This window comes from Diospyros lotus, chromosome 7, assembly GCF_014633365.1.
Source record: "Diospyros lotus cultivar Yz01 chromosome 7, ASM1463336v1, whole genome shotgun sequence".
NCBI classification, from domain to species: domain Eukaryota; kingdom Viridiplantae; phylum Streptophyta; class Magnoliopsida; order Ericales; family Ebenaceae; genus Diospyros; species Diospyros lotus.
In genome coordinates, this window is record NC_068344.1 from 37997553 (window position 1) to 38019288 (window position 21736).

At 37.3% G+C, this 21736-nt stretch overlaps 1 protein-coding gene across 1 annotated transcript in view; it reads left to right on the plus strand.

Moving 5' to 3' along the window:
* Window positions 1–21736, plus strand: part of LOC127805885 (DNA ligase 4) — a 46567-nt gene that overhangs the window by 18898 nt on the left and 5933 nt on the right. Inside the window, exons 18-25 of the mRNA XM_052342712.1 lie at window positions 105–192; window positions 407–610; window positions 1252–1377; window positions 1485–1584; window positions 1736–1841; window positions 2084–2214; window positions 2327–2488; window positions 3242–3397. Of these exons, the coding sequence (XP_052198672.1) occupies window positions 105–192; window positions 407–610; window positions 1252–1377; window positions 1485–1584; window positions 1736–1841; window positions 2084–2214; window positions 2327–2488; window positions 3242–3397 (1073 nt within the window). The remainder of the gene's footprint in view (window positions 1–104; window positions 193–406; window positions 611–1251; window positions 1378–1484; window positions 1585–1735; window positions 1842–2083; window positions 2215–2326; window positions 2489–3241; window positions 3398–21736) is intronic.

The window sequence follows — 21736 nt, forward strand, 5'->3', positions numbered from 1 at the left end:
CTAGAAATTGTAACTAGGAAGCTTGATTGGGTTTACATCTGCAACTTTTTTGTTTGATGTCATGTTTATGACTTCATTTGTCCTTTGTTTGTTCCATCTTCCAGGTATTTTCTGCGCCATACAGCTTGAGGTTCCCACGTATTGATAGAGTGAGATATGACAAGTCTTGGCATGAATGTCTTGATGTGCAATGTGAGCTAGTAAAATGTGTTTAAATTTAAAATGCTTCACAACATAGTTGATTTTGTTTATTATTGTCTTGTTTTGAGCACATACAGTCGTCCCCCCATAATAATATGTTGAATTCTACTTTGCTTGTTACGTATCAAGTAATTTGTTTGGTATTTTAATTTTGTTTTACCTGTGTGAGTTTTTGATTAATTTTGTTTTATATTCTAAATTGCAGCATTTGTAGACTTGGTACATTCAAGCAACAGTACCACATGGAGGGGGACAGATTATGGAGGCATGCAGGATAATAAATTAAAAGGCGTGAAATCCTCCAAAAAAGTTGGGAAGAGGAATGTTTCTGTTGTACCTTCTCATTTAATTAAGACTGATGTTTCTGACGTAAAGGGCGAGACCTTGATATTTTCAAACATGATGTTTTGTATCCCATAGTTAAAAAAAATTTATAGCCCTTTATTTCCAAGCTATCACCGTCATCATCATCACAAACCTTTAATCCCACTAGGGAAGGTTGGCAACATAATTCTAGCTCTCCTATTATCTCTATTCATGGCCATGTAGCCGATGTCTTGTCTAAGGTTTTCCTATCATGTTTTATTTGGTCTTCCTTTAGCTCTTTTACTACAAACTTCTTCCATTCCATCCACTCGCCTCACAAGTGTCTATTGGTTTTTTTCTCACCTATTGAAACCATCTTAATTGCCTCTTGATTCAACCAATTTTTGTTTATTATAATGCTAAATAGTTAGTACTGCTTCGGTGATTGGACACTGTACTTGCTGGCAGGAAAATGCTTACACATTTTATGTGCCATACCCAGTTTCTTAACAATTCTCCAATGATGAGATGGTCTATTATACTTTTTAAGGGTTTTGGAGGCCTTTGTCCAGGTGCTTCCATTCAAAATTGTGAATATTTCATCTATACATGTACAGTTCTGTCATGATATTTCAAATATGTTGACATGTCTGGTAATATGGAGCTATTCTAGTTAAATTTTTTCACCTTGAGAGGTTTGAGCATCTTGAGTGCAATACTCTTGATCTTCCTTGACATCTATAGACTTTGCCAACTTGCCTGCCAGTCAATCCTTGGATTCATTGCACAAATTGGTGGCTGAGAATGGGGGAACTTTTTCAATGAATTTGAATAACTCAGTTACTCACTGCATTGCAGCTGAAAGCAAAGGTGTCTCACTCCCTCCCTCTCCTTCTCTTGCATGAATACATATACAGATTTTTTCATGATTCCTAGTCTTGATTCATAGCTCCTTATTAAAATATATATATCACCAGGGATCAAATTTCAGGCAGCAAAGCTTCATGGTGATGTTATTCATTACTCATGGCTCTTTGATTGTTGTTCACAGAGGAAGCTAGTACCATTACAGCCAAAGTAAGTATTTCACCCTTAGACATTAATATGTCCCGATTGGTTAGCTAAAATCCATGTTGCTGACCCCACCTAGTGGGATTAAGGGTTGGTGGTGTTCTAGGTGTTAAATATGTCTCTTGTGTGCACAGTCTTTAACTGCTTCCTCTTGAAGGTACTTCCTCTACCTTTCTGAATCTTCAAGAAAAAGGTTAGAAGAAGAAATTGATGAATTCTCTGATCCGTACTACTTGGATCTTGACATTGAAGACCTCAAACAGGTAAAATTAAGTAGAATATTAGCCACCTTTGCCTAAATCTATATGAGAAAATGATGCAGTAATTGCCTAGTTTGTACAAAAGTATAGCAAGAATAATGAACTGGAGAAGTTCTATGATCTTATCTCTACTGTCAAATCTGTGTTGGTTCACTCTTTATCACATTTCCCACTTCGTACTTTTTTATCTGTCTTCTTTTTTTTTTTTTCCTCTTTGTTTTTTTAATCTACTTTTTTTTTGGTAGCTCTTAAACAATGTAAAGAGGTCAGGAGATGCCAAAAGCATTGCCTATTATAGAAGGAAATTCTGTCCACAAAATAAATGGTCTTGTTTTCATGGTTGCAACATTTACTTTCACCATTCAGTTCAGGCTTTGTAAGATTCTCTTCATCTTTCCGTGAGTTTCTTTTCAATGGACTAGATGTACCTTGTAATGATCTGCTCTTCATAAAGTAAATCTTACTTTCTTCTTATCTATCCACTGAAGGAATTTTCATTCAGAAGTTCTAAGTGAGCTTGCCATGAGGAGGTTGAAACTTGAAATTTACATGGGTGGTGGCAAAGTTAGTGACAATCTTTCTGAGGCTACCCACTTAGTTCTTGTATCACCAATGGAATTCAGGGAAGACTTCGACACAATATTGAGAAGGTAAGCAACGAATAATAATGTGAATAAATGAGATCACAGATGCTAAGAATAAGGAAATTTTCTGCAGCCTGGAGCTGCAAGTTAATCTCAACCATTTTAAATGGAGTGCATGAACTACTTCATGAGGAATTTATGTATATTTTAGGATGTGGTTGTCGCTTCAATCTCTGTGGTTTCTCCATTGATGTTACTTATCAATTCAGACTGAATATTATGCTGTAAAATAGCGAACCAAATTCTCTTGGCTTGGCTTAAATGTTATTGTTTTTGCTGCGCTTACTGCAGTTGGCCAACTGGTCAACACAGTGCGCCATGCAGTGTACTAAAGCTGGATTGGGGAATTGGGAATTTTCTTGAGGTACTGGTTGCTGCTGCAATTGAGTTATAGTTACCTCCCATATGATAGTCTAAACACATGAACAACTAAATGAAAATTCACATTTATTCTGTCTTCACATTTTAATCTCTAGTGGAAAACAAGATGTCAAAGGCAGTTATTACATCTTTCTTATGCTTGCTTTAGCTATTTAGTATTACAGTAACAACTAATTCAAAACAGAGTGATATTTCTCCATTTGTGACTGTACAGTTCTGATGAAATGATCAGAAGTGGTCCAACTCTAGTATATAACTGACACCTTTTGTGGATCATTTTACAAGAGTAACTGCTTTTTTTTGTAGTAGGAGGATGTGATTTGTTTCTCTTTCTTGTCCTTTTTTTCCTTTCGTTCTTTCCCATTTCCATAAATGCAGGTTTTCATCAGCTGAGGCAAATTTTTTATGTAAGAAAAGATTGCATGTTGTTGGGTCCCAATGGTTGGAAGACTGCTTGGATAAGCAACAGAAGTTGCCAGAGGAGTTGTACAGTTTGAAACCCAGTGTCTTGAAAGAATCAGACTCCAGCGAGTGGTAATATGTGTATATATGTATATATATATATAGATATATATTTACTAGGCAATGTGCATACGGTTTTAAATAATGCTATTATGTACTTGCATCATTGCATGCTTTCTTGGAGTTCCAATTTCTATTTTATGTCTTGCATTGTTAGTAAAGGAGCTCTTCCCTTTTTTTGATGAAAACACCTTTGTATGAAAGAGCAACTGTAAGTATCATAAATCCTACAATCTGTGACTCCAAATTCATCAAGGTTTGGCCCTCCCTCAAAGTTAAAAACACACACAATTATACAGCATAAACAACAATAATACTAATCCTTAATCCTACTAGGTGAGGCTGGCTACATAAATTCTAGCCTGCATTCATCACTATTTATAACCATATCTATCGTAAGGCTCTTGTGTCTATAATTCATGATTAAAGATGCTTTGTGTTGGCTATTAGCTATCTAACGCTTATTGCCTCCTCCATTTGGCTTGGATTTGGCTTTGATAAGAAGTAATATCTTCAACATCCTCAGTGTTGAGGGAGTTGCTCAATCCAGGACCACTAGTAGAGTTAGAACTAACTATATAAAGAAATAATTTTGTTCTTAAACTTAAAAAATAGAATCCTTATTTGTGTCAAAGTTCATCCTCTTACCAATCTTCCAAATGGATCACGTTATCTTAAAATTTTGAAGTTAATCACTAATATTAGGAAATAATTTGGAACATTATTTTAGCACTTCTACCTTCCCGTGAGAGGGTGAGCCTTGGAGCAATGTGTCATGGATTTGAAACACGAAGCCTCTCTAAAGGTGAGGGTAATGTTTCAAATATTTGACTCCAGACTAAATTGGAAAGAGTCTTATGAATTGTCTTTCCTGTTTGTTGCACATGTGGAGCAGTAAAGTACCAACATGTGTAAAATGAACATAGTGGAGATAAGAATATTAAAATAGCAATGCAACCATAAAAGAAAAGATAAATTAGAAATGGGGTTATTCATAATAAGGTCGGAGTGACTCCTATTAAAGATATGATATACAAGACACAATTAAGATAGTTTGGCCAAGTATCGACTTAGCTAAATATGGTACATACTGTTCAAGAAGATAAATAAGAAAAAAATAAGTTCAAATTATTTCTACCATGGACGGGAAGCAAGAGATAAGGTTGTTGTGGAAGAAAAGATAAGAGAATTTTACAAACTAAAGAGATATTGGAAGAAGAGATAAAGCAGTTCCAGAAAAGAGGGTGTTAACTTAGGGTTCACTGAATTTGAATCTTTAGATGGAATTAAAGCCTCTCACAACCGCACACACTCACGGATTGATTTCTAATAGAAGAACATAAAAACATAAACAATAGAATTTGAAAAGAGACAGAATTAGAGATGCAAACCAACAAGAACACCAGATTCTATCCTGGTTCAGATCATTCTTTGAACGATCCTACATCCAGCCTTAATACCTCCCACCGAGAGCAGTTTCTTTATTTAGAATGATCAGTACACACACTTACAGCAGGTTACCACACGAGTACAATCTTTCCTCACCCGAGATTACAAAGAACTACTCAATTCTAGTCTTTCCTATCAATAGAATAGAAAGCACTCGCAGAATGAATCTCCCAAGCGTCTACCCCTTGCCCCTTATTTATATAATAAGGCAGACTACCCAATACAAATTACCGGGTATGGACATTACTGGTTTACCCCTCAACTTAACTAAAAATTACAGTTGATAAAACCGTCTATCTATATAAAAGATGCTTGAGACTTTGATTGCTTCCAACAGAATTCTAACATCTACTCAAGGCAAACATTAACAAATCTCCACCATTTGCCTTGAGTATAATCTGATCTTCAAAACTGATCCTGCTCTCCTTTGGGGCTGCAAGCTAAACCTGATCATTCACACAACAAACATTTAATATATTCAAACAATGTTGTAATTTGGACAAAGGAATTGGTTTGGTAAAAATATTGACTGCATTATTTTCTCCAGCAACTTTAATTTGGTTTACTTCCTCATTCTCAAGGATGTCCCTAATGAAATGATACCTAACATCAATATGTTTCTTTCATGGTGGGATTGATTCTTAGCCAAGTGGATAGCACTTTGGATGTCACACAATAACTCAACCTTAACATTTCTTCCAGGAGTTCTTCCACAATCCCTTTCAACCAAAGACATTCCTTAATTGCTTTCGTGACAGCAATATATTCATCCTCAGTGGAAAGAGCCACCATGGGCTGCAGGTTGGTCTTCCAGCTTATGGTTGAATTCCATAGCTGAAAAACATACCTGGTTGAGGATCTTCTCCTATCTAGGTCTGCTGCATAATCTGCATCCGAGAACCCTAAAATGCAAGGTTCTTCTTCTAGTTTTGCTCCACCATAAACTATAGCCATATCTAATGTTCCTTTCACATACCTAAATGTCCATTTCATAGCATCCCAGTGGGCCTTATCCAGATTGGCCTTAAATCTGCTAGAAACACTCATGGCATGGGCCAAATCCAACCCTGTATAGACCATGCTGTACATAAGGCTGCCCACTGCATTTGAGTAAGGAATCTTACTCATTTCTCTCATGTTTGTTTCATCATTTGGGGACTGCTCATGGGACAGTTTGAAGTGCTGTGCAAAGGGGACTGGAACCTCCTTTGCATCAAGCATATTAAACCTTTTAATTATCTTACTTAAGTAGGACTTTTGGGATAGGATAAGCTGTCTTTGCTGCTTATTTCTTCTAATTTCTATGCCTAATATCTTCCTAACTTCTCCTAATTCCTTCATTTCAAAGGCTGATCTCAATCTCAGCTTTAGATTTTGGATTTCTATGGCTGATTGGCTAGCAATCAGCATATCATCTACATATAGGAGAAGGTATATAGATATTTTACTAGGCACATGCATGAAATAAACGCAGCTATCATATGCATCCCTTTTAAACCCTTGGACTATCATAAAGGAATCAAATTTCTTGTACCATTGCCTAGGGGATTGCTTCAATCCATAAAGAGACTTCCTGTCACGACCCGAAATCTGGTATGTCATGACCGGCACTAATCCCTAGGCCCAGCGGCCCCAAAATGGACTAGTAAGCCTCTTCTCTAGCTCGATTTGAATAAAACAATATTACTGACAAGATATAGAACATGAATAAAATACCAATTCACCTTCTAACATAATATCTCAATATTTCATATACAGCAGCTGTACAAAATAAGAATATCTATCACACTACTGTCAATAATACATACCCGGTCCCATATCTCGGGCCCTTGGCACAATTATGTGCCAACAAAAATAAAGACAAAACATTAGACTCTACAACACGTGTATGTCTCCACAGAGCATCCTATAATACATCCGGAATCAAAAGAGGGTATGATATCATACCAGAAGATCTGCTGGACCAATAATCAAAAGGAGAATTTCTTGAAAATATTTTTAATAAAACGAGGTGAGTCTTGTGGACTCGCGAGTATAAGGTATGTCATGCCCACTAGGAGAGTATACAATAAAATGCTAGGATGATCATCATGAGTATAATAACGTAATAACAGTATAAACAGTGGAAATATGAACCATAAGTTTAAATAATTTGAGGTTTCAAAGGAAAACATAGTGTAGGAAAAATAGGTGCCTAAAGACAACCCCCATAAGTTGTTCCCTAACCACCTAAGTCCCCTATACTTTTGTATGAGATGCATGCACTGATTCTGAGGACACACTAGTAGAGACTGGCCTAACGCCTATATACACATGCACACAAGTATATATATCGGCACATACATCATCATCACACAATATCATCATAAAGGCCCACGTGATAGCAGTGCTGAAACATACTATCCGTGTCTCTCATGGCCTTGGCATGCCAAGCCTCACAGTACCATGATCTTTTCCTGCTGTGAGTCACCAGGGAATCTACTAGATAGTCCTCTAATAATAATGCAAATGATACCCTAATTTATGCATAAGTCATAATCATTTATCATTTCATGTGGTGCCTAAAATACACCATATCATTCAACATTTCACATTCTCAAAACAAGAAATCAGTTAGGGTATCTTTCTGTTTATGTCTCTCCTAGTAGGATGAAAATATTTCATGCAATTTAGGAACATTTAAAAGAGAATATTTTCTATGATCCGCATATAAAAATCATGTACGAGTTATGCATATAAAAATTTATACAAGTTTATAATATTTATGAATGAAACAGTATGTACGTGCATAATATAAGGTAAATATAACATATCTTGTCTACTCGCCTGGGAAACGATGACTCAAGTCCGAGTCTGGGGAGAAGATCGAACAAAATCCTGAGAATCTGAGCCTACAATAAATAGAATGGGGTGTCACATTTAGGTAACAAGAATAACGACGTAATGAAATTACCGAAAATCCTAACCATTGCCTAACACCCTGAATCGATTATGGTACCTTGGCCCGCGCAATATTCAAATCTGGCGTCATGGAATTCGTCGAGCTAAGCCATCGACTACGTCATCATGTCTCGCTTTGCTTGCTACGCGTAAGTGTATAGTGGAACTACACACCCACTTATAGGCTGCAATATCATAATATATATATATATTTACCCATAAATTAGTTTTCTTTTAATATAGATAATATATATTTTTTATCTAAATTCCTCATTTATCAAAAATACATACATATATATATTTATAACTAAATTGATAAATTTTCTTAAAAACTTAATAATTAATTAATAATTTAATAAATGGTTTAAAAGGAATAAATTGCAATATTCTAGCCTCAAAATAGAAGGAATCCATCAGAAATCAGGATTCGAAATAAACCCACGTCATCATCACAGGCTAGCCTAGAACGCACTCGGGGTCAGTCTTGCTCGGCCTCGAGTCATCTAATAGGGTTTCGTCCTTAAGACTCCGATCAACAAAATGACTCGCCAATCATATCGCCAATTCTAGGAGACCTAAAGAGAACCCAAATTAGATCAACCTCGATATCCTGAGTAAGACCAACCTAACCAAGTCATCCTAGGTCCACGGACAAGCGACAAGGGAGAACAAGCCGAGTGGGCTAGCCCAAGGGCTGCCACAACTGGGTCAGTCATGCCCAACACATTGGGCCATCCTAAAACCCAATCGGGCCCCGCCATCCTAGGCTAAAACCTAACCGGACATGCCCAACCCCAAAAGCCCTCATTTCCTTTTTCCTTATATTTTATTTATTTTTATTTTTCTTTACTTTTCTTTTCTTTTCTTTCTTTTTCTTTTCTTTTTCCTTGCCATCAAACTGCCGCCGCCGGCCGGCCAAAACCGGCCGACCAATATACCAATACGAAGCCCTCGCCACGAATAACAACATATATTAAAATGAAACCCATCGGACGGTCAGATCTTAATAGATCTAAAAATAAATTTTCGGCCAAAAATAGAGGCAAATCTGGCCGTCGCCGTTCGCCGGCCGCCGGCCATTTTTTCGACGATCAGAAACTACCCCAAGGTGCGCAACACTAAGGAGAGCAACATACCCAAAAATGAGAAAGATCGGACGGCTAGATCTTTGTAGATCTAGAGTCAAACTCTCGGCCAAAATGGATAAACAAACTGCCAACGTCGCCGGCCACCGTGGCCGCCGATTTCCGGCGATCCAAGACCGCCACCCAACCCCCTCAAGCAAACCGACCAACATATCCAAGAATCAAAGAAATCCAACGGTCGGATCTTCGTAGATCTGACCTTAAACATTCGGCCAACAAACCCCATCGCGCCTCAACCCATATTTCACAAAAACAACAAGAAAAACCGAAAAGATGAAGCCAAAGCACTTACCTCCTTGTAGATCGGGGGCACTTTAACAGTGAAAACGAAGTCGGATCGTCGATCGAACGGTCGGATTGCTCAAAATCGTCGAAAATCCGAGAGGGGAAATGAGAGAATAAAAGAGAGAGAGAGATTCTGATTTGGGGGGGGGGGGGCTGCCGAGCGCCTCCCCCTTTTCTTTTTATATTTTTTCCATTTTTTTTAATTAATTATTATATAAATAATTTAATTAAATTAATTCTTTTTTTTTTTGGATCTTTACACTTCCTTAGCAAACATACTTGCTCTCTTTTCCCTCTAACCTCAAATTCCTTAGGCTGCTCCATAAGAATATTTTCCTCTTAACTCTCCATGTAGAAAGGCTGTGGTAACATTCATTTGATCAAGAATTAAATTTAAATGTGCTGTTATGGCTAAAAGGATCCTAATTGAGGTATGCCTCACTACCAGTGAGAATACCTCATTAAAATCTCTCCCGGGCACTTCAGTGTAGCCCCTAGCCACTAACCTAGCTTTATACCTAGGTTTATTTTCATTTCCAGCACCCTCCTTGATTTTGAATAACCATTTACAGCCTACAACCCTTTTCCCTAAGGGTTTATCTACCAAAGTCCAAGTCTTATTTTTCATAAGGGACTCCATTTCGGATTGCATGGAAGCTTGCCATTTCTTGGAGTCTTTTGAGTGCATTGCCTCTTCAAATGTAAGAGGCTCCTCACCAGCTTCTTCTATTGTGCTTGACAGTGCATAGGAGACTAGGTCCGAATATTCATATTTAACTGGAGGCCTAACGATTCTTCTTTGCCTATCTCTTGCAACATTATATCTCTCATGGTCTTGCTCACTTTCTATGCTAGATGGCCCTTCACACTCTCTATTATAATCTGGGTCCTGATCTATAGGACTGACTAAAGGATTTTCTGTCAGATCTTCTTCTGGATTTAGGTTTATATGGCTATCTAAGACATTTTCTGAAGGTCCTGGTTGCTGTTCAATTTCCACAGCTTTTATATTCCCTTCATTCCCCTTAGATTCATCTAGTTTAATGTCTTTTATGGTAAGAGTTTTCATCAAAGGTCACATCCCTAGATATTATAGTCCTAGGTAACCCTAATTCTAGACTCCACAATTTGTACCCTCTTACACCAGAAGGATACCCTATAAACACACACATTTTGGCCCGTGGTTCAAGTTTCCCTTGCTTGACATGGACATAAGCCAAGCACCCAAACACTCTTAAGTGATCCAAACTAGGGTTATGTCCTGTCCACATCTCATATGGGGTTTTAAAACCTATGGCAATCGAAGGTGATAGGTTTATGATATAGGCAGCTGTATTTACAGTTTCTCCCCAAAATGTTTTGGGTAACTTAGCATGAAAAATCATGTATCTTACCCTCTCTAGCAAGGTCCTGTTCATCCTTTCAGCAAGCCTATTTTGCTTTGGATTTCCTGGGGCTGTTAGGTATCTTAGGATCTCATTTTCTTTACATAATTGAGTGAATTCCTTATTACAGAATTCTAAACCATTATTTGTTATAATGATTTTAATTTTGCTTCCTTTTTGGTTTTCTATCATGGTTTTCCTGCTTTTAAAGGCTTCAAAGGTATGGTCTTTAGACTTTAGAACATACACCCAAACCATCCTAGAATAGTCATCTATTATAGATAAGAAATACCTAGCTCCACCATGAGTTGATGTTTGGGCAGGGCCCCACAAATCAGAGTGTATATAGTCTAAAGGTGCTTTAGATGAATGTATGGCCTTTTTTGGAGAATTTTACTTTAAAAGATTTCTCAAATATGCATGACTCACATTTATCTAAATCTGTAAGTTTTCCTTCCCCTAATATCCCTTGTCTAGACAATTCCCTAAGGCCTTGCTCACTAATGTGAGCTATCCTAAAATGCCAAAGCCTTGTCTTATCATTGGCTTTTACCTCAGTGGCTGCAACTTCTCCACACACTGTGGAGGCTTGCAGCACATAAATTCCAATGTTTAGGATGGCTTTCATATTTATTAGAGAGCCTCTAGACACCCTTAGGACTCCACCCTCTCCTCTATAGGAGTAGTTGTTTCTATCTAATTCTCCAAGGGAAATTAAATTCCTTTTCAATTCAGGGACATATCTTACAGAATTTAAAGATTTAATGGATCCATCATGCAATTTAATCCTTATATCCCTTATGCCTTTACTCCTACATTCATGATTATTCCCTAACAGCCCCTTCTATTTCTTTGAAATTCAAGAACCATTGCCTATGGGGTGACATATGGATAGAGCACCTTGAATCTAGTATCCATACCTCTTTATTAGCACACTACTAGGGCATCAACACTATCATACTCATACTCACAAATGGATGAGGAAATTTCAGAATTAGGCCTATCTAGGAAATCTTTCTTTTTCTTAGGGCAATTTCTCTTAATATGCCATTCCTCATGGAAGTTATAGCATTTTATAACTCTCCTACCATTCTTAGATTTGAACCTAGATCTTCCCCTTTGCCTAGGGTCCTTATCGGGTCTAGACCTAACTGAAAGCACATCCCCAGCCGAGCTCTTTCCCTCTACCCTATGCTGCAATTTTTTTGAATTCAATGCCCCTATTACATCATCTAGGGTTAGGGTGTCCCTGCCATGTTTTAGGATATCTACAAATGTTTCTTATGATTTAGGCAGAGAATGTAACAAGACTAATGCCTTATCGTCATCATCATATTTTACATCTATATTTCTCATATCTAAACACAATTTGTTGAAACTATCAATGTGTTCCTGTAACCTTTGGCCTTCATTCATTTTGAAGGTAAAGAACTTAGCCTTTAAATACAATCGGCTAGATAGGGTTTTGGTCATGTAAAGGCTTTCTAATCTAAGCCAAAGTTCAGTCGTGGTTGTCATTTTAGACACCTCCTGCAACACCTTATCCCCTAGACTCAATATCAATGTATTATAGGCTTTCTTGACGATTTCTTTCTTCTGTTCATCTGTATTAGTGTAACACCCGGTGTTACAGGTGTTAAAAGAATGAGAAAGAAAGTGAGAAAATTCCAAAAATGCCCTTGAGAAGGTGTTGGATCCTTGAGATTGAGGGTGCCCTATGAGAGGGGTATTTTGGTAATTTGGATAGAGAAATCCAATAAAGGGTATTTTGATAAATTAAAAATAATTCCTATGTGGAATTAGGTGTGTAAGTGAATACAAATCTCAATTTGGTATTTATGTGAGATATATGGGATTAATAAATTCACAAAGAGTATTTGGGAAATTTGGAATTTAATTCCATAAAGGAAATTTAATTTTGAAAATAGGGAAAATGGTGGATATTAAATTATTTGAGGAGAATAATTATATTTTCCCTAAGTTGTGAATTAATGTGGTAATGCCACTTGGAGAGATGAGATTAAACTTGGAAGCCAAGGTTAGTGTCATGTTGTGACACTTGGCATTTTGTGGTTCAAGTATAAATGGGAGATTAAATTAAATGCAAAAAGAAAGGATAATTGGTCTTTCAAGCATTTAATGAGAGACATTATGGTGTTGGATTAAAGAAAATCCAAATGAAATGGGAAAATAGTCACCATTAATGCTTGAAAAATGATGGGATTTATTTAAATGGAAAATGAGGGATTTATGTCTTTCAAGTGGTCTCTCATGTGATGGTGGAAATTAGTCCCATTAAATTTAAATGGGAAAGAAAGGATATTTCAAAAGATGAGATTAATTCTTGAAATGGGAAAGTGATCCAAGGGTTGCCATTAAATCTTGGAAGTTGGCATGGATTGCCAAATGGGTGGAGAGATTTTAAAGAGAAATGATTGGAAGGTGGAGATTTAATCTCCAAATTAAATCAAAGGCTAGGATTAAAACCTAGCAAAGCACATGGATTGTGCTTCCTTTGGATGGCTAAGATGTTGTCTTGTAAAGTGAGAAAAGATCCAATGGTGGATTTTAAGCAAGACTTAATGCCATGGATTGTGTTAGTCTGGAGGGTGAGGATTTATTCTCACCAAATAAATCTAATGGCTAGGATGCATTCTTGAAATATGAGGGAACTAGTATAAAATGGCAAGAAGGGAAGTCTTGGTTTCCTTTGGCCATTTGGAGAAAGAAATGAAGAAGGAAAAGGAAGGAAGAAGGAAGAAGTCTTCCATTGTTTAGAGAAAAAGAAAGAGAAGGAGAGAGAGAAGAAGAGAAAGAAATCAAGTAAGTGCATTCTTCTTTCTTTATTTAGTGATCTTTTATGCAAAGAGAGTGAATTTCCTTGTTTGAATGCCATCTTAGATGGGAAGAAATGAAGATAGGAGCTCTCTTGAGAAGAGGAATTAAAGCTTCAAAGAGAAGAATGTTAAGGTAAGGGATGGCCCCATGTGGAGGAGGCCTTGCATTGCATTGTAAGTAGGTTGCATAAATTTTTATGTATCTCTTTGCATGCTTTATTTGTTCATGAGACCTATGGCCATGGGGGGTGGGAAAGAAATGGTAGGTTGATGCCTCAAACCATGTTGGGTTGTGAGGATGGAATGACCTAACCATACTTGCATGCATTTGCCATTACATAGACTTGTTATGCTTGTATTTACTTTGCATATGCACCCTTATTGAGCTGTTGAGCTCATGAGGTTTGTTGAACCTCTTTGTAGGTGTTGAAAGCCTCATGGGAAAGGTGAAAATGGGAGAGAAATGGCTATGAATGGGGAAGGCTAAAGTTGTGTAGCCTATGTATTTTGGTTGAAATGTAAAATAAATTATGTTTCATTTTGGTTTCATGTGTATGAACCTCCATGAATGAGGTTAGGTGTAGTATTTTCCACTTCATTGTGTAAGCTTTGTGGAAGAAGAAAATGGATATTTTCTTGTAAGCCTTTGTTCCAAATTAGTGGATGGTTGATGTATGTTATGGAAACATCAAGAGCATGGTTTAAGCCTTGATTTTGGAGAAATAGAGGCTAAAAATTGAAGGAAAATGAAGTTTATTTATTCATTTTAATTTCTGGAAATTTTGGGTTAGGAGGCCCAAGAAGAAGAGAAAAAAAGAAAAAAAGAAAAAAAAAGAATAGAAGTGAAGGAGCAACCAGCGGCCAGCAGCCAGCAGTTGGCTGCTGCAGCAGGCCGCAAGGCGGCTGCGCTCGCAGCCAGCCGTGCGGGCGTGCGTGCGGGAGGCCGCGCGCGGGTAGGTGCGCGCGCAAGCGAGCGCGCGGGTTGCCGCGCGCGGCATGTGCGGCCAGCGGGGCCCCGTGCGGGCCAGCGGGCCCCGCCGGCCAGTTTTTTTTATAAAATTGGAAAAATTGAGAAATTTTGGGGCATTTCTTAATTGAATTTGGGCCCCGGAGGAATTTTCAAAACAAATGGATTTTTCGGGCATTTTGGAGATTAATGCCGAAATTTTGAAAATTTTGGAAAATTAAAAATTTGAGTTTTTCCTCCAAAATTGGTAATCAATCAGTGGATTGGTTTAAATGGTGATTTATGGAGCCCGGTAAAATTCTTGTATGGAAAGGAATTAAATATAAATAAAAAATGGCGGTTGGACATGTTCATGAGTTTCTTTTAATCAAATGCGGTGTGGTTAAAGCCCAATTTCGCTAATAAATCCTGGGGATGAGGGAAGGGAAGGACGAGCCTAGTTCCCACCTAGGGCGTTTCTTCTTGAAACATAGTCTGTCCTTCATCAAAGACCGGGCATGTGGACAATTCGGGTAATTGTTCACGAGTAACACTCGTAAGTGGGAGCGGGGCGTTACAATTAGTTTTAGGCATTTTTAATTCCCCCTCTTAAGGCATCTTCTAGTCCTAAGTTCCCTAACAAAGCCCTCATTTTCATTTTCCACAACCCAAAGTCATTTTGTCCATTAAACTTTTCTATATCATACCTAGCGGCTGACATATTTGAAGACATCTCAATGACTGGGATTGATCCTAATGAGTTTTTTGGCTTTTCTTGATCCTAATAACCGGCTTTGATACCAAGTTGTTAACTCAGGGTTCACTGAATTTAAATCTTTAGACGGAATTAAAGCCTCTCATAATTGCACATACTCACAGATTGATTTCAAATAGAAAAACAAAAAAACATAAACAATAGAATTTGAAAATAGACAGAATTAGAGATGCAAACCAACAAGAACACCAGATTCTATCCTGGTTCAGATCATTCTTTGAACGATCCTACATCCAGCCTTAATACCTCCCATCGAGAGCAATTTCTTTATTCAGAATGATGAGTACACACACTTATAGTAGTTCACCACGCGAGTACAATCTTCCCTCACCCGAGATTACAAAGAACTACTCAATTCTAGTCTTTCCTATCAATAGAATAGAAAGTACTCGCAAAATGAATCTCCCAAGCATCTACCTTTGCCCCTTATTTATAGAATAAGGCGGATTACCCAATACAAATAACCAGGTATAGACATTATCAGTTTACCCCTCAACTTAACTAAAAATTACAGTTGATAAAACCGTCTATCTATATAAAAGACGCTTGAGACTTTGACTGCTTCCAATCGAATTCTAACATCTACTCGAGGCAAACATTAACAGAGGGGAAGAGATCAGTTAACCAAATTCAAAGGTTTTGATTTATCTGTAATATTTGAGTGTAGTTTGAATTTGTTTGTATTTTATCCCTATTTTTTAGGAGATATTTTAGGCTAGCTTGTGTATATATCTCCATCTCAAAGTTCAATACAAGCTAAGGAAACATATTTTCCATTTAGCCACTCGAGATAATCTTTCTATTCACTTGGATTGTTCAAATTTGTTCATAGTATTAGAGCCATCGGTTCTTGTGGCAGAACTTCTTTCCTCAACCTACGAGCTGTAGAGTTCTAGGGTGCACATAATGGCTGGAAACCAAGCAACCAGTGAAACATCCACCACTGTCCTTAATCCGGTTAGAGCCACATAGGCTCTTGCCATTCCAATGTTACTTGACAGCCACTCTTTTTAGATTACTCAGTATAAATTGAATGTAACCAATTTTAGAGAATGGTCTCAATTAGTTATGTTGGTGATTTAAGGGCAAAGGGAAAGTTGTCCCTAATTCGGTTAGAGCCACACCTATGCCTGACATGGAAGCAACAACCTATGGTATTTGGGAAGCTGAAAATTCCATTGTCATGACTTGGTTAATCAACTCTATGGAGCCAAAGATTGGAAGGATATACCTATTCCACAAAACAACCAAAGAGATCTGGGAAGCAATGCAAGAAATATACATTGACATGGAGAATACTGCTCAGTGTTTTGAAATCAGATTTGTTATCCGGACAACAAAGCAAGGCAACAACTCAGTCATTGAATATTACAACATTTTGATTGAGTTGTGGCAGGAAATGGACTTGTTCTATGAGATCAGTTGGGAATGTTCCGAGGACGGAATAAAATACAACAAGATGAAGTTAGAGGAAGGTTGCTTGGAACTAAACTTTTCCCATCTATACGAGAGGCCTTTGCAGAAGTGAGACGAGAGGAGAGCCAGAAGAAAGTGATGCTAAATCCATCAATGTTTCCTAACAATGATGCTAGCCTTCAAATGTCAGGGGAAAGCTACTAACTCACCTCGTGGAGAGTCCCAAAGAGACAAACAGTGGTGTGACCACTATAACAAACCATATCATACAAGGGAAACCTGTTGAAAGATTCATTGTAAACTAGCAAATTGGAAGCCAAAAAATCAGAGCAAGGTAACTCAATCTGCCTATATGGCAGAATCTGAAGCTGGGAAACTAACAAAACTGACTTTATCTGCAGATCAGTTGGAATTATTGCAGCAGACACTAAACCAGACAAGATCACCAAAACCCTTTGATTCTACAAAAAAATCCTAAACCAGCAGCATCCTTGGCCAAATAAGGTATACCTAGGCTGTCCTTACTTTCTCATAGATTCACTACAGATTTTTGGATTATAGATACAAGTGCCTCAGACCATATGATAGGTTTACTTAAGGCCTTATCAACTTATGAAGCATGTAATCAGGATATAACAATCTCCATGGTAGATGGTACAGTTTCTTTGGCTCAAGGAAAAGGATCAATATATTTGGTAGGCTTTAACCCTAAAATTTGTCTTATACGTGCCAAATTTGAAATGCAATTTATTATCCATGAGTAAGCTAACTAGACACATAAATTGTACGGTGACTTTCTTCCCATCTCATTGTGAATTATAGGACCTATCTTTGGGGAAGACAATTGGTAGTGCTAAGAAAAAGGATGGTCTTTGCTACATTTCAGGATCCTGTGATTTCCTTGGACCTAGGTTACATAATCAGTCCTCTTTTTCTGTTGTTTCAGATTCTGAAATAATGTTATGGCATAAATGTTTAAGGCATCCTAATTTCAGCTACCTTAATGTATTGTTCCCTCATCTTTTCTTCAATAAAGAGAGACTTTCTTTTCATTGTGAGCAATGTATTCTTGCTAAACAAACTAGAATACCCCATCCTGCTCATTCCTATAAACCCTCCAAACTGTTTTACTTGGTTCATAGTGACATTTGGGGACTGGCAAGGATTCCTAACCTAACTAATACTTGGTAGTTTATCCTCAATAGAATGGGGGTAAGCCATACTCATCATACTTGGATCCTTAATTCTCTTTCCCTAAGGATCTTCGGGGGTACTGCTTTTGTGCATAATTATCATCCTTCTCATTCCAAACTTGCACCTAAAGCTTTTAGATGTGTGTTTGTTGGCTATTCTTCTACCCAACAATGATATAAGTGTTGTTGCCCTAATACTTGGAGATTTCTTGTGTCTTGTGATGTCTCCTTTCTCTAGCATCATCCATTTTATCCCAATGTTTCTCTGGAAGGGGGGTAGATCCAGTACAAAGCAATATTGGGATCCTACCATTTCTCTTCCCATCTCCTCACTTCCTATTTCTCACCCTACTCCTCATTTGCACACTGAAGCTGTCACTGTTCCTACCCAAATATTTGTGACGGATCAAGGGGGAGAACAGGACAACTAGGTCTAGGTTATTGAAAAACCGCCATTGATTTATTTTAGAAGGTCTCGTGATCCTCAACAAAGTCCATTGTCCAATCTAGAGACAAGTCCTGATGATGTGGAAAGGGTGGTATTTGTCGAATTTGATGATTTGGACATACCAATAGCTCTTCGAAAAAGGTTGAGATCATGTGCTAAATATCTTATTTCTAACCATTTGATATACTCAAACTTATCTCCATAGTTTAGGGCTTTCACTACTAGTAGTGATGAAATTGAGATTCCTAGAAATATATATAATGCTTTACAAGATCCACAGTGGAAGGCAACAATTATGAATGAGATGAAGGCATTAGAAAAGAATGGTACTTGGGATATTGTAAGATTACCTGATAACAAGAAGGTGGTTGGCGGCAAGTGGGTGTTTACAGTTAAATACAAGTCAAATGGCAGCCTTAACAGGTACAAGGCTAGACTAGTAGTCCAAGGCTTCACACAAACTCAAGGACTGGACTACGAGAAAACCTTTGCTTCGGTTGCTAAGTTAAACTCTATAAGAGTCGTACTTTCACTTGTAGCTAATCTAGACTAGGAATTGCACCAACTGGACATAAAGAATGCTTTCTTGAACGTGAGCTACAAGAAGAGATCTACATGAAAATGCTTCTTGGTTTTGAGGCAGAGGACAGAAAAGGGAAGGTATGTAAGTTAAAGAAATCCCTATATAGCCTTAAATAGTCCCTTAGAGCATAGTTCAAAAGGTTTAATGTTGCTTTAAATCAGCTTGGGTGCAAGCAAGGGCAAGTTGACCATACCCTTGTTTACAAAACAAGGACAAAGGACAATCCTAATTGTTTATGTGGATGATATTATCATCTCAAGGGATAATAATCAAGAAGTAGAGAACCTCAAGAAGCAGCTAAGGAATGTGTTTGAAATGAAAGACTTAGGTAAGTTGAGATATTTCCTAGGAATGGAGGTGGCTAGAAGTGAAAAGGGTATTTTCATTTCCCAAAGGAAATACACTCTAGATTTGTTAAAGGAAACACAAAAACTTGGCTGTAAACCTACCAACATCCCATTAGAACCAAACTGGAAGTATAGAGAAGAAAACATACGTGAACATTAGGTGGACAGAGAAAGATATCAGCGTTTAGTTGGCAAACTAATCTACCTATCTCTCACTCGTCTTGACATTGCATATGTTGTGAGTGTGGTAAGCCAATTCATGCATTCTTCCACTAAAAAAACACTTTGATGTTGCATGTCACATCCTTAGGTATCTCAAAGCAACACTAGGGAAGGGGTTGTTATTTAAAAAGGGTGAAGATAGAGGAATTATGGGGTATGTAGATGTAGTTTGGGCTGATTCTATTGAGGATAGTAGGTCGACATCAAGTTATTGTACAAAATTATGGGGTAACCTAGTTACATGGAGAAGTAAGAAACAAACTGTGGTGGCTTGTAGCTGTGCAGAAGCGGAGTATTGAGCCATTGCTCAAGGTATATGTGAGGTTATCTGGCTGGAGAAACTAATGAAGGCAAGGTTGTTAAAATCGAGATTTAAGTGGGATCGCAAGAGGGTTCATAAAATCGAATCGTAAAATTGTAAGATTTTATGGATAATTAAAAATACCCTTTAATTTATATAAATATATGTTTATAATGACATAATTTTTATTATAAATGAAATACATGTACCTATTTCAAAATTACTTCATCTATCAATTTAAAAAATACTAAGTAATATGAAATTTTTAAATATTAAATCCATCATTTATCATCAATTCATCATTCATCCATCCATAATCAAAATTCCAAATCTTTTTTGTATCATAAACTAGTTGAATTTCGAGCTAGAGATATTACAAGAGTGAAGCATTTAGATAAGGCTAAAAACAAATTCCCAAGCATAATAATGTGTTAAAACACATTCAGGGCTCAAATCACTGAATTAATATCCCATGAGGCTATTTTGAATTTGCAATTCAATAGCCGATATAAATAGAATCAAGTTACAATCTTATGAGTAGTAACTCACAGATCTGTACCAAGTTGTAATCTAGTAAGCTGATTAAACCAAGGTAAAATGTAAGCTCTATTAATTTCAACTAGAATGCAAGAAAGTAGCAGACAAGACACAAGAGGCCAGGCTTGTAACTCTATCCAACAGATACAGCAAGCACGCACCGGCACAGCACACACTAGACAGTAGACACTACACAGCAATTGGACTTAGCAATTAGCAACTTAGCAAAACATATAGGCTAATGGATACTTACACATGTACAGGAGACCTATGCAATAAAATTATGACATAGTGGATAGTTAAAAAAGTTCCCTGAAAATTGTAGCAATGAGAGTGATATCTACTTCTGCAAGACAGTAGCAAAAGAAGATGCACTGTACAGTAGGATGAGACTATTGGCATCAATAAATTTGTGGCTATAAAAAATATATGTATATATGTCTACATATATACGATCCAACATGGGTCAAAAGCAGAAGCAATGAGGAACACATGAATAGAAGAAGAAGACTGGTTCAAAACATATAATACAACTGCAAAATGAGAGAGAAAACACATGCAAGAAATTCATTCACTATACCTATGAGGCTTTGAACTTTGAAGGTGAACGAACGAAGCCAAAACAGAACAGTAGAGCACACAGCCACACACAGACAGCAATTGGATGCAGCATCGACACTAATCAAGCACGTCGCAGCAAGGGGGAATGTTGATCGCTTACTCTTAGCCGTTTAGGGTTTGCACAAAAGGACCAAAATGAGAAAACAAGCAATATATATATATATATATACACGTTGGTTAGAGACAGAAATATTTCCGTCTCTAACCTAGAAACTAAGGCCAAGAGTAAACTCGGACCGAGTTTATCGGTTTGACTTGCGATCTTGGGCCGATTCTACCAAAACTCAATCCTACAAGCGAGTTGACTTGTTTTATGCCTGATGACTCGTAAGTTCGTAAAATCGTACGAGTCAATTCACGATTTTAACAACAATGAATGAAGGATCTAAACATACCCATATCCTCTCCAATTAGGTTGTACAGTGACAACAAGTTAACAATAAACATTGTGAATAATTCGGTGCAACATGACCGGATGAAACAAATAAGGATTGATTGACACTTTATTAAACAAGAAATCAAAAATGGAGGTATAAGTCTTTTCTATATCCCTACTAAGTCTCAAGAGACAGATATTCTTACAAAGGCTATGCCAAGACAAGAATTTAAATCAATCAAAAGCAAGTTGGGAATAATGGATATCTATTCACCAGTTTGAGGGGGAGTGTTGAAGAAGATAAATAAGAAAAGAGGAAGGATAAGCAGTCGATTATCTAGGAAGTTATCAGATTATCAAGGAGCCGAATAAATAGGAGATAAGAAGATATGTACTACTACTTAAATATAATTTTTTTTGGTATCCTATCTATCTGTAACCTATTTTAATTAGAAGTTGCATCATATATCTGGTAGGATTAGGAGTAGAAAAATGTAGCTTTGTAGCTGTATTTATATGTCATCCATTCAATACAAACAGTGAGT